Below are 23,947 nucleotides of genomic sequence, written 5' to 3'. Positions count from 1 at the left end.
AGCAACTTATGCATTGCTTTCTTAGAATTTTTCCTTCTTTTTTTTTCTTCCCGTGTACTCAGCACATGTTCAGATTCAGACTGATCACACACAGGAGTACGAAGAACAGATGGCTGTTTTAGTAAACTTCGTATCACGGATAAACGGTAGTCATACAGTGATGTATTTTCATTGGAATACTTATTATCGATAAAGTGGGAATTGTTCATCATTATTTGCAAAATATGCACAAATATTTTCGTGGGCCACCTAATTGTTTTTCTCTCACAAGGGTGATAATAAGCAAGCATCTGATCTTGCTTGTCAATACCAGCCATAAATTTATTTTATTGAATTACGGGTAGAGGTTTCGAATTAATTTCACCTCTTTTGTTTATTATTTCCACCATATAATTTTCATATTCATTGGAAATGTAAGTGACGTCTCTCTTATCCTGCCACTTTGCAATCATCACACCATTAGCATACTTTGCTACAGTTTGCCCTTTCTTCATTTTTTTTTTTTTTTCTTTTCTTTTCTTTTTCCCTTTACCTCTTTTGGAAATGTCTTTCTGTTCTTTCTGATTGTCCCAGTGCAATGAGTTTTCCTATCAGCAAGACATTTTGTCAGTTCATAGCTGTTATAATAATTGTCTATAAATATGCTATGTCCTACATCCAGCATTCCCTCGAGTAAATTCATAACGACTTTTTTTGCATGTTCTTTTCTACCAGAATCATCCAACATGCCTGTATATATCATAAATTTCAGAACCATACCATCAGGAGTTGTGATCATGTACAACTTGATACCATATTTGTGACGTTTATTTGGTATATACTGTCTGAATATAAGCCGTCCACACAACAATACCATCGATTCATCTAAACTAATCTCACACCCTGGGTAATATATTTCAGATGCTCCAGCATTGAACAAATTCACCATATCTCTTACTTTATACAGTCGATCCTTTGGAAGCTGTGTATTCTTATCTGGGATTTTTGCGAAGTGCAATGCGCTCAGTAACAACAAAAACTGATTCCTGCTCGTATTTTCTGAAAATACACGTAAACCAAACAGTGAATCTGTTTTCCAGTAATCTTGTATACGATAGATTCATATAGTTCCCATATGTATGATCAATCCCACAAATACCAAGAGTTCCTCTTTTGTGGTGCTCTTCCAAGCATTGATGCGAGAATGTTTCTTTTTTTCCTTGCGAAAAAGTACTTTATGAGCATAATCATTAGTTTCAGCAACTATTTCTTCCAAGATACCATCAGTGAAAAAAATGAAGAAAGAAATCTATAGGATTGTTACCTGAAACAGGTTGGAGCAAACACTTGGATTTTATGAAAGGAAATTTTTTCATTGATGTTGAATCGTTTTCCCAAATAATGTTTTCTGCCATAGTTGAATCATCCTGCTGACATGCAGACTCTTGCACGATTCGTTCTTCATCATCATCAGAATCCGAAATATCATGGGTACCAGTCGGAGGAACAAATTCTTCATCACTGTCATAACTAAAATCGCTCAGGAACTCATCCGATAGCTCAGCCAACAAATTTGCTATTTCATCATCCGTAAGAGCCTTTTTATATTGAACTTTTCTTTTTTTTCGGGCGTGAAGGCCCTGCACTATCATCTCTATAACTCATACTAAAAGATTAATTTTTCAATAAAAAATAAAACAATAATTACAAAACCGCGATTATTTATACATAGTTTCTAATTTTCACTCCATGCCAATACCAGAAGAAATGCCCTGCATGCAATGAAAAATGAACTGGAGAATGAATAACAAGTATAGGATTTTCTCGCGCCAGCGCGTGACTGGCTGCTGAGACATCACCCCACATCACGCGTTGGCTTCTTGCTAATAAATCCACTGATTGGCTCCTTGCTAATAACAAAACATCACGCGCTGGCGTGTGATTGGCAGTCAGTGTGTTAAGCTAAAGCAGATTGCTATGTACATGGAGAGAATGGCACACACAGACACAAGAACAAATAAACAAAAACAAAAAAGTGTGTCTTAGCCATATTTTTATGTATTTTAAATTTTATTAATAATTGATGTCTTATTTAATTCACATTGTGCTGCTATTTTTGAAAACGGCTATTGTCTTTCACATGTGAGCAGCAAAAAATTAATTGGCAACTTTTGCAAAGAGGTGTGGATAATTAGAAAATACTAAAGTATAAATCTTATGTGCTTTTTATCATTTTATATACTCAGGGGTACTTGCCTATTATATGCATGCAAAATGATGCTATGATATTTAAAAGCAAGAAATTTAACAGTTTGTCAAATTTTAAAGCAAATCTTAGATAGCTTCATATATTTAAAAAATGACTATTGATAAAAATTAGGTCACTAAATTTTGTCATTAATGAGTTTCTAGATCTATGAAAACATATTGTTGCATGCATACGGGTTCGTAATAGATTTAAAGCACATAGAACTGATAATGGCTTAATAAAATTTATTATACCAAAAGAAACACTTCACAGTTCTGGAATGTTCCACAAAAATATCCATACTGCTCCTTCACAGTATCTCAGAGTACAATCCATAGTTACACTTCAAACTACTAAGAACGTTAAATACGATTTAGTGCAAAGAGCATCTGAAGAGCAAAGCTAATATGGAGATATCTCGATACTGCGAACCACACTGAACAATAGTTAACAACAACTGAGGAACTGAAGCTCTCTCCAGTCTTATATTGTTTTCGCCTGGCCACCAGCATATTTCTGGTACTTCTCAAAATTACTGGAAGGCATTAGAGGACCGAATGCAGTTAAAGTTGCGAAGAGCATCAATTATAGTTATTTGATTACATTACCTATTACGGTGATACATGGACTGGTACTAAATGGTCACCAAGTTTGGTGACTTTTGCTGAGAAAATTAATCGCCAAAACTATCACTGTCTTGGTGATATCTCACCAATTCAGCTAGATAGACATTTACTGAAAGTTAAGTAGACTTGCCCTTGTATTTTTATTTTTTCGGCAGAGCATCATTTCTCTCAGCTTTTCATGTTATATTTTACAGAAAAAAACAACACTAAAATTATCTATTTATGTACAAATTTCATAACAATATTTATGGATTAACTCTGAAGTTCTGAAATCTAGTCGTTTCTAAATCCATTGTGCAAATTTTTTATTTTAAATCATGTATTGGAAGAATTAAGTGCTTGGGATGAAAGGGCTTGTTAGTCACATCTAAAAAAAATCTAGTGTAGTTTTTAAATTCCATAAACATGCTTTTGTCCACTTCAATGATTAGAGTGTGATGAGTTCCCCCCCATATATCTTTAATGGTGCTATGTAGCCATTATGCATGTAGCCATGTTCCCCCCCCCATATATCTTTAATGGTGCTATGTAGCCATTATGCATGTATGCACAGTCTGCTATGGTATTACAGTAATACAGAGAAACCTCTGTGGAAGACTTTCTAAAGGAAACTGGCTCATATACACATTGCACATGGGAAAACCACAAAAATGCCCATGCAACCAACCACTTTACCAGGATTCAAATACCAATGCTCAGAGACTTTACTCCTCAGCTGCTGGTGGTCCTTATGACACTGACATATTTCTAGTACCTTATCTTTTTTTGCTCTTATAAAGAGCTGCAATTTGCACTGCTGAAAAAGAGACTGAATGGCAACTTAGAATGTGCTTGGTGCAATAAAAGCTAATGCTGCATCCTGGAAATCACAGCACATACAGAACTGCTTTAGAAGCAGAGCCCGGAAGTATAAAGATGCTAATACTGTTGATGAGTCCTGTTAATTCATCAGATCATGTTATTCATTATGATAAAGTGACAATGCTGTCACTTCATCTGATGAATGAAATATTCAAGAAGACGTGAATGTGGTGTTAGTTATGAGGAGTTAGTGCAGGTGATGTTGTTGCTGTGTGTGCTCCAGTGAAGTATTATATATGCAGTTATGCCTGAGGTGTAAAAAATGTCATCAGAACAAAATAAGGCGGACAGTATCATTCGATCCATCCACCAGGAAGTGTTACATGCCTTGTACACTTTACAATTTTTTGCTGCAGCATCTGAATTGACCGCTAGGTTTATGGAAGCATACAGTTGGTCATAAGGTTATCAAGCATTTACATTCCTCTCTTCGAAAATACAGGAATTTTTTAGCAGAAAAGTATCTGCGAGTACAGTTTTTTAGGTTACAATGCAATAATTATAATGTAGTGCTGTGGTGTTTCCTATGATGGAATACATAATATACTGTAAGATTTATCTACCTGTATATTGTAAATGATTAATGTGTAGAAAAAATTATGCCAAAAATAAACTCTAAGTTCCCAGTTAACACAGACTCTTGCTATTTTGGTCCCGTAGGATTTCTATTAATGAACATTTACTGTGTTTAATGTATTAGGCTATTTTTGCATTCTTTATGTCTTTGATGGATTAGCTTCTTTGATCTCTAGCTTGACAGATATGAGCACAAAGTCTTTTGGGCCTTACTCTGTGGATTTAATCATAAATATTATGATTTTATATCTGAGCTATAACAATCACAGCAGGACATGGAGTAAAGAACCAGAATTATAAAGTGATCAGATAAAAATCATGGACAAATAAATATGCTTATTGTTAAAAAAAAAATCAAGGGTATATTATTCATTGCCAAGTATTTTCTTATTTATCAAATATAGAGTTTTGTAATAAGATTGGTACTCTCTCGTTATCTGCCCAACTCTCTCACAAAGCTGTCAGTTGTCCGCAGCTAATTTTTCACCTAATATATGAAAAACAGTAGCCATTTAAAAAAATGGAGGCACTTTGAAAATTAAATAGCAACAAATCAAGAAAATTAAAGCAAGAAACATTCACTATGAAACAGAAAAATTCCATAAAACAAATATCGTTAATAAAACATTCAAGTTTCATAAAATGGTTATAAATTAACTAAATTTAAGATGCAACAAACATCCATAATAAAACACTTTCTATTTTCTCAGTCTTGGTGCTTTCTCTCAGTCTCAGTCTCTCTGTGTGCATAGCAATCTGTTTTAACATTAAAAAAAAGAGAGAGAGAATTGCAGATCAAATTTGCACTGCTCTGTGTGAACAAAAACATCAACTTGTTTTAACTTTTAAAAAAGCTAGAGAATTGTAGAAATTAACTTCAGGAAATGTGCATTTCTGCACTCCATATTAGTAGGCAAAATGCCATTATTCTGAAGAAAAAAAAAAGTAACACTTTCTTTTTCATTAACAGGCACATAGTGTGGCATTATGATTCATTGCAAGGGGGGAAAACTCCACATATTAATTACAAGCATGACCCTCAAATTTCAAAACCATGTAAATTGCTACCAAGATAGATCACAGTATTGCATGCTGGCATAATGAGTGCTGATCCACTAATGGGTTACCAAATATATACATTTTCACAAAATTCTGGTTCACCTACTTTGGCAGTATATCCCTTTCTCCAGTGATTTTTGCCAAAGCATAATGGAAGAGTACCAAATGATTTTGAATGATTTACTTTGGTTGTGTTGTCACAACACAGATATTCCTTGAAATAAAGATATAGGAGATAATTTAATTTTATTTTCTAAAATAGTCTCATTCTGCTTTGGTAATTTTGATATGCTGCATGTAGATTTGATAAAGGATTTCCCCTTTATAAAAAATAGGATTTTACTTATAAAACTGTGTAAATAAATAATTTGTTTTCTTTTACGTCATTGTTTAGTTTTGCTGATGATTAAAATTATGTATGCTTGATATATTTATTATTTGACAGTATAGTACATAAAGCATTGAAAAGACTTCAGGCATACATGTTGTTGCTAACTTTATGGGTAGATTGAAAAAATAAATCTGTAGTCTTTTAATTTTATAGTTAAATTGTTATTGACAATAAAACAATTTTAAAGCTGTTAGTTAAGTAACTTAGAGTAAAGGGCTGCTGTTATGCATTGTTGGTTTATAATACATTTTAGTATGAATAAAATGACTGAAGTAGAAAAGGAAGAGAAAATATTATACAGTGAAATACGTTTAATGCAAAAACGCTTAAGAGGAAATATGGGTTAACACGAAATAATACAAAGATCCCAACAAACTGCTATGTATTTTTGTGCATTTTTTTTTTTTTTTTTATTTTTTTTTTACCATGAAACGAAACCCGAAAAGATTTCTATTCTGGGAATGAATAAAATGCAGAAAACAGCCGCACAGGCAAGATTTAACCCTTTCAGGATGGGCGTCCCATATACGCATTCCCTAAGAACGTCTCTTACAGCCGGGCGTCCCATCCACGCATCAGTAAAGATCGCATTCAGAAGACGGGTGATGCGTATACGCATTTTAAGGTGGGACGTTTTTCTGAAGGCCACTAGATGGCATCCTGTGTCCATTACTTTTGAAATGAACACAGTTTTAGGTTCCTGACCTTGAGTTTGATATATTTTGCTTGACTTTGGTATATTGCTCATCAGCTGTTCGAGGGTGGGGGTGGGCGGAGGGAAAGCGTAAACAGAGGTGGGGTCTTTAAATCGCTGCGTGCTAATGAAAACATTCTCGTGTCTGATTTATATCCAATTCCTTTTTTTATTCTATTTTTTCCTCTACTATGTACGGTCTTTTAGGGTTACCGTGCGGAGTTTTTTTACGTTTTGCATTGCCTTCAGATATATTTCTGTTCCTTCTTTTTTTATTTAGAAAAGCCTCACCTCCAGTCTATTATGGCGGGAAGGCGCTATTTATCAGAGGAAGAATACCCTCGTATGGTTAGTGAACCATTTACTAACGCAAATGAGAATACTGATTCATTTTGTAAAGAGTTAAAAAGTGATACTTTTTCTAAGAGTTACAAAGTGATACTTCTCTGTGCTTCGAGATTTACCACACTCGTTTTCATTTTAAATTTTGTTACTTGTTACTGTAAATAGTCTTTATTGTGTTCTTTTTATTAATTTTAAATTTTATTGATGGATTTTATCAGTTAAAACTTTGGAATAATTTGAATAGAGCTTCCGAAAATTATTTTAGAAGATAAGCAATTTTTAAGTATATTTTTATGTAAAATAAAGAAAAAAATGTTTTAAGGTCTAATTTGAATATATATAAGAGCTCAAGTAATAATCTAAAATGATACTAAAAATTACGATGCTAGAAGCAAAACTTTTGTTTTTCTGATTTTCGTTATAAAATTAGGCTTAGGAATGCAAAACCTCTGTCCTGTACGGTGACTGCCTTCGATTCTCTTCCATCCCGCACGAGCGCCTTAAACAAAGGTGCGCCATCGCAAAAAGGTTAAGAGGGGTGTAAAGTAAAAAAGAGGTGGTTTTGCATGTTTCGTAGAAAGAAGGCTAACTTGGCTTTGAAATACCCTCGTAACAGCCTGTAACATGAGCCAATTTTGTTTATCTAAGCTAATTTCACCCTCCATCCCTACAATAGCCATACAAAAACATCTCATCTCTCATCAGTTGGCTTTGGAATTTCATGAACAGTACATCACAGCATGTGTAAAATTCACCGAATTTGGTTTGCATCCAACGAAATGGTTCTCCATTTCTACAGCCCCAATTCTGACAGATAAGCACAGTTTGGAGTTTGTTCAAAGCTAAAAAATATCATTGATGAAGATTACGATTATGAAAATGAAATGAATAATGCAACTCCTGTTTCCATGTCACCCGAAATGAGGAATATCGTGAAAAGTATGTGCAGTTATTTTCAGACGCACATTTCGATGAGGAAATGAATAACAAAATGGACGCCATTGAACAATTTGATACTAAAAAGACAATGCAAAGAAAAATATCAGGTTATTTTTCAAAAACTCAATAATTGTTTGGTTTTTCAAAAAAACTTGAAAATTTTGTTTTAGTCTTAGTTAAAGTTCTTGTGGATGTTTTTGTTTCATTGGTTTTTATTAAATTCATGCTTATGCATATATCTATGTAAATAAAATGTACTTAATAAACTTAATTTTGTTGATTTACCCCCCCCCCCAATATCCTTAACACAAAATTCTTTTAACACGAAAAAAATATATCAGTCCTCTCAGTTTCGTGTTAAACAATTTTCACTGCAGTACAAAGTCTCTAATCCAGATGTCCATTATTCAGAATGATCTATAATCTGGACCTCAAAGCCACAAACTTACGCATGCACATTTGATGCGTCCGCTACGCATGCATATAAAGCCAGTAAAGCATTTACCCATGCGCACTTCCGATAGTGAAGAAAGTAACAGAGACGTTATTGAAAACAAAAAATTTCAATTGACAAGTTAGTTGGTATTCTCGACACAGCAATTACAGGACTTGAACGGTGGAACTTTGTAACTGAACAAGAAATTATGTCTGTTTATAGAATTAAAGAGAAAATATTAGCACAAAAAAAGAAGCAACTTAAACAACTTACGTTGATAGAAATATTTACTAAAGTAAACAAATAAATATTAAGCTTTTTTTTTTTGTAAATTTTGATACCCTTTAGATCATAATTCCTCTTTATTTCATAAATTACGGTTTCATATTTTTAATTGTATTATTTCTGCATGCCATCTTACTAGATTTAAATTGATGATCTATAATCCGGAAAAACCTCTAATCCGCAATCGCTGAAATCCCGACGATTTCAGATTACAGACTTTGTACTGTATATGTTTTTCAAAAATTTTCATCTAGTTATGATTTTTGTGTATTATATTATTAAGTGGCTTCAGAAATAGTGTTTACAAAGTAAGCCTCACAAAAGGGTGGGGAGAATATTAATTTCAAGTACAAAAATATCATATTTTACATATAAGTAAAATTATGAATTTATAAAGATAGATAAATGGGAAAAGAGAAATATTTTATCAGAATATTCGCAAATTTAAATAAAAATATTCAACTCAAAATAAACATCTATTTATAAACAAGTAAATATTTTCATTTGAAAATTCAGAGAACAAATATAAAATACTTTCAATAATGTGAAAATTCTCAGAAGTTACAATTTGTCAAGAATAAAATAACCTCGGTTTCTCAGTTACTAACTATTAAGGTAAAACCATGATTCAATGTCAGTTTATTCAAGAAACTTCCTTGATTCTTTTATGTGCATATTTATTCTTATACGCATTGTTGGCCTATTTCTAACTAATATTTCAAATGTAACAAAACAGTTTGATGCTGCAAGGAAAACTCATAGGAGATTTTTAGTTTAATTACAGTGTAATGGTTGATATTATAAGATTTGTATTTATAACCATTTTTTCTGATTATTAGTAGCTGTAACAGTTTGTTTTTTCAATTGTATTTCAAATTAACATTTTACTGTTTTGAATGATACAAATATTAAAGTTGCTACTATAGATATTATATTATTTATCCTTATTCAAGGACTGTTAATCGGTATAGTAAAAGAATCAAAAAAGCTTTGGACCGAACTATTGAAAGGAAAGCTAAGCAAATATTACGAAAAGCTTCAGTTGAAAAACCAAAACGGGAGTCTGAAAAAAGTGTCTTAAAAGGAGATTTATTTATTGGAGAACTTCAGGACATATGGAGTAAAGGTGAGAATAGTTTTCTATTTTCTATACCTATCATTTCTATCAAATAGAGAGGGACAGAATAATTGAAATCAAAGATGTTGGTTGGTTCATCACTTCGGCAGATAAATGCTCATTTTGGCCTAAATGTCAGTGCTGTTCAGTATTGTGTATTCAAATGGTTCTGAGAATATTGATGAACTTGGATAGCTGCAAGTACTAGCCAGATGTGAACTTCTACCTAGATGGATCATCAAATTAGTAGAATGTGTGCAGAAACATCAGAAGGCACATGCACGGTCTAGCAGATATGTGCAGTTGCCTATGACATTGTCCTCAATGTTTTTTGTTGTGAATAAACATTACCTTTTTAAACAACAATGTACAGTCTTAATCATAAGTATTTTACCTGAATTTGTATCACTTCAGTCCATAAATCAAATAGTTTTCATTATTCTCTGCTTAAAGGACTGTGGCTTAAATGCAAAAAAGTTTTTAATGCAGTTTTTGATATTATTAATGCTTGGAAAGGGCTGGCCAGAAAGTTTGTGCTGTAGAGACGTAAACAAATGATAATCTGAAGGAACAAGATCAAGTGAATGTGCCACATGTGGAAAAACTTCCCAGCCTAAATTGAAATTGTTCCTTTTGTAGAAAAAGAGGTATATGGGCAAGTATTATCATGTAACGATATGATTTATTGTGTTCCTTAGTCTGTAAAAAAATGCTTCTCCTTGATTGTTTTACTCAAATGGAGTAATATTTCTGTCACATTCGGCATTGATAGTTTCATCAAATTTTAGCAAAATTTAGGTGTTCGCTGATAACGTCGCGGAGAAAACAACACAAGGCGAAAATGTTGTGCTACAAAACATCGCAAAGAGAAAACATTGCAGTTCTAAAACATCATGGTACAAAACATCATCATCGAAAATAAAAGCAGTTCAAAAACTCCACAGTTTAAAAACACCACCGTCGAAAATATCGTGGTAAAAAATAAAGTATCTACAATTCATCGCACACATGCTTTTTTCAGGTTTTTATAATTATAAATGGATATTCCCATAATGATTTGTGAGCGCAAGATGTAAAGAAGGATAATTTTTACTTTCCTATTTTTTTATTTACTAATAAATTTTTTCTGAAAAAGTAAGAAGGAAACTTAAGCATAGAAAATTAAATGCAACTTGTAGATTATACTTTTCATGAAAATTACCAGTAAAAACTTTATAAAAATGTTTTATTAATGGCCTTTGTCTGTTAACTATGTCGGTTTAAAATTCTATTAAGTGCTATAAGTTGCATTAATTTTCTATGCTAAAGTTTCCTTCTTATTTTCTCAGCAAAATTTATTAGTTAATAAAAAATATGAAAGTAAAAATTATCCTTCTTTCCATCATGCGCTCACAAATCATTATGGGAATATCCATTTACAGTTATTCAAGCCTGAAAAAAGCATGTCTGTGATGTTATCGTCATGCGATACTTTATTTTTTACCGATTTGTAGATACTTTATTTTTTACCACGATATTTTTGACGGCGATGTTTTTGAACTGTGAAGTTTTTGAGCCGCTTTATTTTCGACGACGATACTTTGTACCATGATGTTTTACAACTTGATGTTTCTCCCACGATGTTTTGTAGCACAACGTTTTCGGCTGTAACCACGTAACAGGGCACACTCTTCATATCCTACCAGATACATAAAGAAAAACGTTTTGCCATGGATATTTGTTTTAGTGATGGAAATGATGGTTGACCAGGATTTAACTTCAGTTATTGATGTTTAGGGTTATCATATTAAACTCACTTTTCATCTCCTGTTCTGATTTTCCACAGAAAAATCTTTCTTTTATGGAGAGCAAGAAATGACTTACAACAATGCAATATTGAGTAGCACTGTAAGCTCATATAGGGTTCATTTGCCTGCTTTCTGTATCTTGCCGAATGCATTCAGATGTGAAATGATTGCCAGATGATCATCTCTAAGCTTCGTGCCCAGTTCTTTTGCTGTTTGGCACATATCTTCTCTGAGTAGTGCTTCTGGATCTTTGTTTTTTAATTCTTGTGATCTTCCACTTCTCAGCTTGTCTTGCACATCAAAATCTCCCTTCTTGGAATTTGCAAACAATTCGCTCACCATACTTGTGCCAATGCTTTTGTCACCATATGCTCTGTTGATTGTTCTTTTGGCTTCTGCAGCAGATTTTTCTGGATTAAAAAGGAATAGTGTGCAATGTCGAATGTTTATCTTGTGGGAGCCAAGCCAAATAAACTATGAACTCATTTTATGAAGCAACTAAGTGTCAGACTATATATCTCTGGCAAGTTCCTTATTCCCTCTCCTTAAATAGTTTTATAGAGTTGCTTAAAGATTGTACTGGAAACTTTTCCACATACCTAATATGCTTCATTGTGACCACATTTAAATGCTATCATGCTACATATCTGACTTTTAATAGAGGATTATCCTCTTCAGCCAATGAGTCTTTCATCTGTCTCAGAAGCAGTGTTGGTCGGAGATTAGTCTGGATACCAATGGTCAGTGCCATTAACAAGTCTTCAAGAGAGAACATCATTAAAAAAATGTGGAGGACATCATAATATATGGTAGACAGGTCTGTCTTCCATTGAGCACATGTAGGGAATCATTGGTCAAAGATCTAGTAATATTAATACTTTACCTACTTAACGGCTTCCAGTGAGGCAAACCTTATCTCCAAAATGATTATTGATCTCGTTTATGGTATGCCAAAGCATGTATTTCTAATTGAATAAATTAAGATAATCTGAATACTTTGTTTGATCATTTGAATGTGATTAACATTAATCTTGTGAATTTCAAATTTCTGTGGTCTTTTGGTTGTTGCCATTTTAGTCTCTTTATGCCTGACATTAAGAAAATTGCATGCCTATGATTTTGGAGTGTCGAACGTTAGTGTGTAGTTGAGTGTATTTTGCAGTTAAGCTTAACATGCAAAAATATTTCCTATAAAGTCCTCTTTTTATTGATATTATGTTTTTTAATATAAACAGAAACTGTAATACTTAAAAATTAAAAATAAGTTAATATATAATATCAATAATAGTAATCGTATATATATATATATTATTTGTGTATAATAATGAAGTAAAAAACTTAGTGCCTGTTGTATTGTGCTGCCATATTTAGTATGAAATTTTAAAATGCTTGCACTTCACAGTTTTTAAATTCTGAACGTGCATTGTAAGCATCATGCATTTTACATTTATAGAACATTCAAGAGATTTTATTCAATAAGTTTTTACAGCATTCTGACGTAATTTATGTGCATTCAGATTTTGAAATGAAATGTTCCATTTCAGCATATCGTATATTATACAATGGGCCACTAGTTACTCTTTGCTACCACATCACATTTGATATGGTGAGCCCACAAAGAAAAAATGAAGCTTAATATATGTATGACGTGCTGAGAGCAAAGAGGTTAGGAAATATTAACAAAATTTTTATTTTGTGAAATATTTTACATATTTAAAAGAATTTTGTGTCAGTTTCATAACATATGGCAATAGAAACTCTTTTATTAAATACAACAAAGGTGCAGATATTCGGGAAAAAATGCTAGTTGAATGTATTGTAAATTAAATGTATTTTAACTTATTTAAAAGAGGAAAAAAAATGTTGAAGATTTAAGAAGAGCAGTTATTAGTTTGAAATTATCAGTAGATTATTATAAGTAAAATTTGAAAGATAAAATTAAAAATCTTATGCATCACTGAATGGCAACAATTTGAGAATGTCCTTTAAAAGTATATATATTTTGCACAGTGGCAACACATGGCAAGTTACATGTGTGATAAATTGATAAATGCTGCTTCTTCATTTGCCAGACTTTGGGGCATAGTCATATCTGCTGATTCAATTTTGCAAAGACATGATTTTGCATATAAATTGAAAACAGCAGGCCTATTTCAAAGTGTAAAAATATTTTATTTATTTATTTATTTATTAGGGATGAACTGATTACTAGGAAGGTTTCATATTATAGCAAAAATTATAAAGACTATTCTTATTTTAATAACTGTATCTTTTTATATATGTGTAAACAATCAAAGTACTGTTGATTATATTGCTTGAAACTTCACATTAAATTCTCAGAAGTACACTCATGTCCATAAATTAAGGATAATTCGAAGTCACGTGGAAATCGAACTCTAAAATAAATATATCACCTGTAAAATCACTACACACATCTTCAAGAATCATATGCACATTTCAGGAAGTAACCAGATGACACCGATGGTACGTCACAATGACGAGAGTGTAAGAGATATATAAGGAATACAGGCAAAGAAGTAAAATTGTGCACAGGTGCTTTATAAGCATTTTAGTGCAATAAACGAATAGTTATGACACAAAGGACGCATTTGGATGATTTTTTACGTGGTAGAATTATCTGCCATCTGGAATGTGGTCGTAGACAACAGGAAGTATCAGACGAACTTGGAATTGCCCAGAGTGTCATTTCCAGGCTTTGGCAACGATTCCAAGATGATGGTAATGTGAGTAGACGTTACAGCACAGCTCGCTCCAGAGTTACAACGCCGAATGAGGACCGGTATTTGGCAGTTACTGCCAAAAGAAACAGGCGGAGCACAGTCTCAGACCCGTCTTGTGAGCTCTTTTCACCCACTGGTACGACAATTTCAAGGCAGACCGTGTACAGACACTTAGGCCAGATTGGTCTATATGCTCGTAGACCTGTCAGATGCGTTCCACTTACTGCAACTCACTGTTGCCTGCGGTTAGCCTGGAGTAGAGAGCATGCATTGTGGACACCACAACAGTGGGCTTGTGTGATGTTTTCCGACGAGTCCAGGTTGCAGTCTGATTCTCACCGGACTTTCATATGGAGAGCTCCAGGTACCCGTTACCACCAAGAAAACATCATTGAACGACTACGTTACAGTGGTACAGGTGTGCTCGTTTGGGGTGGAATTATTCTGGGTTCCAGAACTGACCTGCATGTTCAAATTGGAACCATGACAAGCCAAATCTATCGGGACGTCATTCTGAAACAACATGTACGTTTGTTTCGGGGCGCCATGGGCGCACAATTTGTGTTTATGGATGACAACGCCCGTCCTCACCGTGCAAACATTGTAAGCGAATGCCTTCAATTGGAGGATATCACCTGTATGGACTGGCCAGCATTCTCACTGGACTTGAATCCAGTAGAGCACGTGTGGGACATGCTTGGCTGACGAGTTGCAGCTCATCAATCTCCTCCTACATGTCTACCGGAACTTCGGAGAGCATTGTTTTTGAGTGGTGTAATATCCCCCAAAGTCAGATCGATAATTTGATACTCAGCATGCCTAGGCATTGTATGGACTGTATTGCATCGTCTGGGAGACATACAATGTATTAACGATCATACCAACCATGTAATATTGGTTTTTTGTAAATAGGGTTTTTTTTGTAATTTTCTCCAGGGAGAAAAAATCTCTTAATTTTTTTAATAATATCAAACATATAGCATCTTTTTTTGCTCTTTACCTTTTGTTTAATAAATAAGCTTTACAAATAAGTCAAATTTGTTTTTCTTCTAACTCTTCCTTTGCCTGATTTAGCATTATCCTTAATTTATGGACATGAGTGTATATGAGGATACAGGATAAAGTGCAGGTTAAGAAGTTTCATTTTCAACAGATATCAATTTAACACGAAACGAGAGCTTCATAATTGCTTTTTTCCTCCTCATTCTGTAGACAAAGAAGATGTAGATCCAGAAGTTGAAGACTTAGTACAGTATCGTGATGAAATTACTAAGAAAAGAACTCCAAAGGTAAATATAGAATTTGTAATTATAAGGATCAGTTTAAAAGACTATAAATAATACTAACATACAAAAAATTATAAGTTTTTTATTTGATAAGCAGCGGCCACAGGGATTTATTGTCCACAACTGTTCACACTTTAGTGTTTTCATAGAGGCTTTGCTTGCAAACAGCATCTGTGAGTTGAATCGGAAGTGTAATGCGAGAGACCACATAGTTTTGGGAACAGAATTTGAGTTGTTTCATGAGTGTGAAATACTCTACCTCATCACAAAAGAGCTCTTCGGTGATAATTCAAGTAACTCAACTCTCTCAAATTTGCAAACATTGGTTGGCTCTATAGGCCACCATAGACCCTCCCATAGTATCTGTATGCTAATGAGGAAGTACAACTTGTTGCTACGAGGGCAATCCCAGAAAAAAGGTCTCCTATTTTTGGGGGACATAGAGAAAGTTTTAATACGGTTGTTTTCAACACTGTTGTGAGTGGTGCCTTCTCCGCTACCACATAAGCACGCAGGCGCTTCTCTCGGATCCTCAGTCTTGGCTTGGCAGCCATTCGAAATGGAGCTCCCGATAAACGTTACCGCCAAGTGCGAAGTGCGTGCAGTTATTCAATTTTTGAACGCAAAAGGCGTTAAATCGGTTGAAATTCACCGCCTATTGACAGAAGTGTATGGACAGTCATGCATGGATGTCAAAAACGTTCGCAAGTGGTGTAGAGAGTTTACAGCCGGTCGTAATGAAATTCATGACGAAGAAAATAGCGGTAGGCTGTCAATTGCCTACGAGACAACTCAACTTTCACGATTGTTGAGTTCATATTCATTGATTTTCGCGATTGTTGAGTTCGTAAAATGCGTAAAGATCGGAGGATCATTTGGATGCTCCTGAAGCTCCTCAACGCTTCCTGAAGGGTATGGCGGCAAGCTGGTATGACACGGGCATTGTAAAACTGCCACAGCGTCTACAAAAATGCATCTACCGAAATGGCGATTATGTTGAAAAATAAAGCATTCTGCAATCTTTAAAGTGATGTAGCAATTATAGAAAATAAATGGTTCTTTGTATATCTAAAAATCTAGGAGACCCTTTTTTTTTGGGATTGCCTTCGTATATTTTGAGCCTTATGTCTGATGTGGTTGATTGTTGCTGTGGTGGACTGTGTTTAGCTTCATTCATTGAGCGTGTCTAGTTGGGCTCATTAAAGATTTGTGGAGCGAGGCACCGTGGGTGGTGCAAGTGATGTAGTTTGTTAGTTTTTGCCAATTGGATGGGTGGAGGAAGTACATGGTGTACAGGCAGCCCATGGAGCCAGCCAATGCTTGCAAATTCAAAAGAGTTGAATTACTTGAATTCCTCACAGAAGAGCTCATTTGTGACAAGGTGAGTATTTCACTCCCACGAAACAAACTCAAGTTCTGTCATTCGAAGCCAACACAGTGTCTCGCATCGTATTTCTGGTTCGACCTATAGATATAGCCACGCCTGTGCTAAAACACCATAGCTCTGAGCCATAAATCAACTCCTACCCTGTGACCGCAGCAGCTATTCTGATCATTATGAATGCTTAAGTAATGAATATTTGTGCGTAGGTTCCGTGTCATCGGTATCAGAAACCATCTCTTTTACCTCCAGTTGAAGTGCCACATGCAGGAGCTTCATATAATCCTTCTTTTGTTGATCACCAAGTAAGTTTTATACTTTTTTTTTTTTTTTTTCAATTTATTATTTTGAGCTTTAATTGATTAACCGTGCTTAATTTTAAGTATTTGGTTAGGTTGAGATCTCCTTGTCAGTCAGAATATTGCTTGATGAAGTCAAGGGTAAATTAAACGTAAATGCTAACACATAAACTATAAAAAAAAGCAATGTGAATATGAGAGCACAAAATTATATTCTTAGTTTATATCTAATATGTTTAATTATAACAATAATTTTTAATACTCTTAAGAAAGCTACTTGTTCCAACTTTTGTGAACAAATAGTTGTCTCATCCATTAGGATCTTTTGCAAGAAGCTGTAAAGATTGAAGAGAAAAAACAGAAAGAAGAATTGCATTTAAAAAGGGTTTTAACAGATATGTTTCCCACAAAGGCTGAAGCACCTACGCCTGTAAGTATTCATGTCATCATAGGTTATATGCTAACTTTTCTGAAAGTATTAAAATATGCACATTGTTTTGTATACATTTCTCTGTTTGTTCATTTAGAGCAAAATGCATGAACTGTTAGCTTTTTCAAACAAAATCTTATATATTTCCTTATTCCTTATTATTTGGAAAATGTAGTTAAAGATCTTAATATAAATACATTTAATAAAATTAATTTATTGTAAAAGTTAATGCTTTAGAATTATTAATATGATTTTAACCATTTTCTTATCATACTTCTATGTGTGTATATATATATTCTACTGTATATTATATCTGTGTTATGCATTTAAAAAAGTAATGAAAGATGTCAATAATATTCCATTGAAATATCATAAAACTTGCTATAACAGAACATGTTTGTTTTTCCTTTAAAATCTGATGGTAGGAATCCATTTTAAAAGAAATGTCGCAAGGTTTGTTTGAAGGGGAAGATCCTGAAGAAGAAGTGTCAGAATCATTATATACAACAAGAAATCCTCCAGTAAAGCCAGAAGATCGCCTTCCTAAATCTCGTAAAAGAAAAAGAAAAGAATTAAAAGAACAAGTAATAAGTTTATTATTTTTCATTTGGCCTTATTACATTCTTATATCTTCCTCATCCTGGCTGAAATATATTTTTCATCTTTTCTTGTTTTTGAATTATATATTATAATCATTGTTTGAATGAGAAGAAATGAATGGAGTAAGCATTTATTGCTATGAATTTATTCTGTTTAAATGTTTGTTATTCAAACCGAAATCTAATGTAATCAATTTTTGCTGTGATTATGTATTATTTGAAAGGCTAGTGGTTTCTTTCAGAATTCTAATTGAAGAAATAAAAATTTATTTCTAATATTAAATACATATTAAAATCTGGAATTTATCACAACGGGCAGAATTTCATGAAATCCACAATCATAAAACGTGCAGGTTAATCATTATTGTACTAAATACATTATCTGCACTATCAAAAATATGCGTATTTCATCTTAATAATAATTAAAAAAATTATGACATACACACACACACACACACACACAAAAAAAAAAAAAAAAAAAGAGTTGCAAAATTTCTTAATTTATATTTTAGCTGCTTTGAAAATTTAATATAAATTCCCTCCTTCAGTTTGTTTAGGCTAATTAAAAATACCAACAACTAAATATTGGTGCTGTACTTGAAATAAATTATGCGTCTCTAAAAGCATGATTTTAATTTCAATGATATAATTTTATTGTAGATAGTGATAGTCTTGTTTAAAAAAGGGGGGGGAAGAGAATATCTGATTTTAAAAATATTGGGTTCATCAGGAGCCAAACTGTAAATCTGCTGAATACTAGTAAATCAACCCAGGTTCAGAATCTAATAAAGTAGTATTAGATGGGTATGGGCATTTTCATGGTTTTTACTATGGTTTTACATGAGTTTAAGCCAAATTACCCCCAAAAATGCCCCACAAAGGCATCATTTCCCTTAAGAATATCCCCTCCCCAAACCATCCACAGATGGTGGCCACTGCTAAGGCCAGAAGGAGTGGTCACTTTATTATGGAGACATTTAATAGGTCGGCCAGCTTTGCCTCCTATTATGGGACGGACAAATACAACCATGCCTTCTCCTGGATTCTAACCCAAGCCCTTTGGTATCGCAGTTGGCTCCCCTAACCACTATACTGTCTGGGCAGCCCTTAAAAATATTTATTATTATTATTTTTGCAGAACTAATAATGTTTTCAATTTTGTATAAAGAGGAAACCATAAAACAAGTATTATGTTTACCTTTTTCCTTTAAATGAAATGTGAATTTAATTTACATATATATATTAAAAAATAACCTGTTACTAAAGAGATAGGTTTTGAAGTCGCTTTTCTACATTAATAATATAAAATTGGGTAGGTGAATAATTAAATCTGGATTGTTTTTATATAAAAGGCTTATTGTATATGATAAGGTATGAGATTTGACATACACAAAATTAATAATTATCCTTGAATTATAATTATATGAGATTTTTATAATATTCTGGAAATATTCTTAGTTAATTTTCACCATTTTTATTGTAGATAATCATTATATATTTATACCTTTTAATCTTAATTTGTAACTATTCTTATTAAGCCTTCAAAAATTCTTTTAAGCAAATCCTTCAGCTCCCATATGTGTCTAAGCCTATTTTACATTGTTTACAAGTGGCAAAAAATTAATTCTGGGGAGTAATTTTCCAGGCAGTTTCCTTTTCTTTTTTTGGGGGGGGGGGGGATTTACATCAATTTACCCTGTAAGGGAATGAGAGGTGAATATTTGAAATGTTAGAGCATCTACATTTTTATAATATTAGCATCTCCTAAAAGTATCTGTTTTCTCTTAATTGCCGAATAATAGTGACTGAATGATCTGGTTAGGTTGCATTGCTGAATAGTCAGATGAAAATGGTGTAATTTTCAAGCATGGAAATACTATCTTTAGCTTTTTTGAAATCCATGCCAATGTAATTAATGGAATTGTAAATTAGTACTGAACCTTTGTTTGATTGTAGAGATATGACAACTTTAATTCTAAGAGAGAAAACTATTCAAGCGAAGTGAGCATTACTGAAATAACTTTTAATTTTCAGTAGACAGGTTAAAAGAGTAATTTATTTTTTTAACTTTTGCAAATGTATTGGGGTTTGATATGTCTGATATTAGCAGTCAGCCATTTTTTACAGATCCTTTAAAATATGCAAATTTTGAAATTTGTCTTACATATGCTGGTCTTCCCTGCAATTATTTATTGTACTGGCTCGGATTTATACCTTGGCAGTCTCGGCACTGGGCGATAAAACAATGAGCCTGGAACAAGTGGGTGGAAGCAGGTAATCCTGACTTTGGTTTTCTGGCTGGCCTTCAAGCCAAGGTGAAATAAGCCCTGTGTAAGGCCCAGTGGTGGACATCAGACTTCTCACATAGTACTAGTAGGAGCATGTTGACAACTATTCAAACTTCCGTGTTCTCCACCACTATGGTCTCTTGAGTGCTGAGTGTGATGACCCCAGTTCCAAGTGCAGCAGTGGATTAGAGAGAATTTCATTAAAGTCTGCCATTTTGGATTTTAGGCCCTGGGACATTAGCATGATTAGCATACTTCTTACCTCCCAAAGAGGACTTTTGACTGGATGACCCACCTCCCACCAAATACAGAGGTTTCTGAGATGAGCCCAGTCCATGTAATGCTTGACGCAATTCAGATAGGGGAATATGTACTTTCTACTTACTTACTTACATGTGATGGTGGGGGAGGATCTAAAATATAATTGAAATCTCTTACAGAGGCTATCATTTATGAGATTTATTTTCTAAATGATTATGATATTGATGAATATGAAAACCCAAATCTAGCAATTTGCAGGTTCTAGAGATTCATCCAGTTCTTGCACCTGCTTAAAAGCTGTAGGAATTTTTGTGGTAATGTTTACAAGCAGATCTTGACAGTTCCCCTTGCTATTGAAGCCTGAAATACCAGGTTGGAAGAGAAAATGGTCTTTGTTGTCTTCCAGGCTATTCTTCATGCTTCCTAGTTTTAACATAATGGTGGCCAGAGTTAATACTAATCTTGGATAAAGTTTGAAAAAAGCAGCTTCCGTTTTATCATTTAACAAATATCTTAGACACAGACTTAAAAAGTTGAAAAACTGAAACCAAATTATTATTCTATGCTGAATTATGTAATATTTGAAATATCTGTCATTTATTATGATAAGCGCAAATAATAAAAATTTTCAGTAAAAGGTATTATAAATTAATTATATCAGTAAGGTTATATTATCAAAAAGTAAATTAAAGATATAAATTATTATGAAGTGGCTTTTTATTACTTTTAAATCTCAGTTTATTAAGTAACTCTAATTGTATTCACAAATTAGTTAGAGATCTTATGCTGCATTGAATAGCAACTTTCAGAGAACTATCTCTTTGCCAGACTGTGTGGAAGATAAAGACATAATGCTTCTTGTAAAGACAACATTTGCAGTAGGCAGGACCGATAAATATTTTATCAAGTTAGCTATTGCTGTGAAAGCTGATATGGTATGTCTGTTCAAACATGCCAAGATACTCTCTTTTTATGCTTTTAAGTCATTTTCTGAGTTTTATTATTCAGATATAAATAAAACAGGTTACTTTTAGCAGTAAATAAATTCACACGAGTGTACTTGTAGTGGGCATATAAAATATTTTTCAGTTTCTATATAGCATATGAAATTGTTATTGTTGTTATTATTATTTATTTTTACTATAAATTGGAGCTAGATAAGCAATACTTACCTATCTTGTGAATTCATGCAGAATTCCTGCATATACAATATGCTATTTTCCATTAGTTTTATACGAGTCATTAAAGCAAATTTGAGCAATTTGTTTATAGCATTTTCCCAGTGAATACCCCTCCTCCCAAAAAACCGTCTTCCATTCAAACATGCTATTATTGTATTTACATTCTGAGAAATAAATTATCCATTTCAATATGACAAGTGTATTATTTAGTCCCTTCCAACACTGTATGCATTTGTTGTGTTATATGGGGGGAAATTAAAAAGTAGTTTTGAATATGTATAATTTGAAACTTACTGTTGAATATCTCTGAACAAGTACTGCCGGACAACTACTATATTACAGTAAAGCCACATAATATCTAAAATCTGGAGACTGGTGATTGAAATTAAATTACATAAATCATCATCTTCGCAAAGTAAATTATCAAAGGTCAAACTCTAGCTTTACACTAAAATGAAATAATATCATCCCTTGACACCTATTCTAGAATCACTGGATCTGTCTACAACTCGAGCAAACAATATTGACTCAAAAAAAAAAAAAAAAAAAAAAAAAAAAACCTGTATCGACAACCATCACAACTTATCGGAGAAAGCCATTCTGTGGTCCTCAGTTGGTGAGCGGGTGGGTCCATTTGACTTTACTGAAAGGGGACAAGGCTTCAAGAAGCTTTAGACCAATCGCAGTACAGATAAGCGACGAAATTTATAGCATGCGCTGGCTGAGGTTCTAGGAATATTCTCCCATTATTTCACTAAAGTAGTAGTTAAAATATTATTACACTAAAGTAGTAAAATATTATTACACTCCCATTATTACACTAAAGTAGTAATTTGTAGTTCGAAAAAAATGGCACAAAACAGTATTATGACCAACACGCAGCAGAATATGCTGCTGTGTTATGTGAAGGAAAATCCCGTTTATTAAGGGAAAAGTTAACGCAGGAATTTAGGAATAAAGAGTGATGTCGTATACCATGAAAGCAACGGTAAATAGATAAGAGTAAATGAATTAAGTTTACTTAAAATCTTTTTAGAAAAACCAATTTTAATCATTTAAATTTATAATATGATTAATTGCATTACAATCTAATAACAACTAAGTTTTTTTTTTTTTTTTTCATGCGTACATTAAAACTGTTTTCACGCAATTTAGTTTACAGATAATATTAGAAAAATATTTCTTTAAGTAAGAAATTAGAAAGAAAATATTTCTTTCAGGAAAAGAAATAAAATTCATTCGCTATTACAGTATGGCCGACTGCTGCTGCATTCATCTATCACACACGCATCAAAATGTTTTATTTTAAATAATTTATTCTATAATTAACATGAAAGAAAATATTTTTTCAATATAAAATATATAACCAAAATTATACTAATCTATCCTGTATGTGTGATTAATTCATATTACAATTTTTATCACACAATTACTACAGTACAAAGTCTTTATTCCGTACTCGTCGGGACTTCGGTGAATCCGGATTAGGGGTTTTCCGGATTATAGATCATCAATTTAAATCTGGTAAGATGGCATGCAGAAATTATAAAATTAAAAATATGAAACTGTAATTTATGAAATAAAGAGCAATTATGATCTAAAGGGTATCAAAATTTACAAAAAAAAAAAAAAAAAAAAAAAAAAAAGCTTAATATTTATTTGTTTACTTTATTAAACTTTTCTTTCAATGTAAGAATGTAAGTTGTTTCGTTTTTTGTGCTAATACTTTCTCTTTAATTCTATAAACAGACATAATTACTTGTTCAGTTACAAAGTTCCACTTTTCAAGTCCTGTAATTGCTGTGCCGAGAATACCGACTAACTTGTCAATCGAAATTTTTTCATTTTCACTAACCTCTCCGTCACTTTCTTCATGCCCTTATGCATTTTTTGCAGCAATTCCACTTTTTGTTTGATGGACATCGAAACATGCTTTCGCTTTGTAGATCCTTTGGCAGCTCCAGAATCAGAAACTCTTTTTAACATAATTGAAAGTTCAAGCTTACTTTTTATAAAATTGCTCTAACAGTCTGCAAAAAATAATCAGCCGGATGCAATTAGAAGATTAAGGAACGCAACACATGCGTAAACGCTACGCACGCACAGAAAGTTTCTAGCTTTGAGGTCCGGATTAAAGA

General features: G+C 33.1%; 1 protein-coding gene across 1 annotated transcript in view; it reads left to right on the top strand.

Annotated features, from left to right (window-relative positions):
* The window catches only part of LOC118187379 (ribosome biogenesis protein NOP53-like), a 73,793-nt gene that overhangs the window by 24,036 nt on the left and 25,810 nt on the right, over positions 1-23,947 (top strand). The window contains exons 4-8 of the mRNA XM_035357589.2: positions 9,393-9,565; positions 15,297-15,373; positions 16,961-17,056; positions 17,370-17,480; positions 17,906-18,064. Coding sequence (XP_035213480.1) covers positions 9,393-9,565; positions 15,297-15,373; positions 16,961-17,056; positions 17,370-17,480; positions 17,906-18,064 — 616 coding nt within the window. The remainder of the gene's footprint in view (positions 1-9,392; positions 9,566-15,296; positions 15,374-16,960; positions 17,057-17,369; positions 17,481-17,905; positions 18,065-23,947) is intronic.

This window comes from Stegodyphus dumicola, chromosome 9, assembly GCF_044657685.1.
Source record: "Stegodyphus dumicola isolate Sdum_Otavi_A_Nest chromosome 9, ASM4465768v1".
Taxonomy (NCBI): domain Eukaryota; kingdom Metazoa; phylum Arthropoda; class Arachnida; order Araneae; family Eresidae; genus Stegodyphus; species Stegodyphus dumicola.
This window is presented reverse-complemented; position numbering and strand designations above follow the sequence as displayed.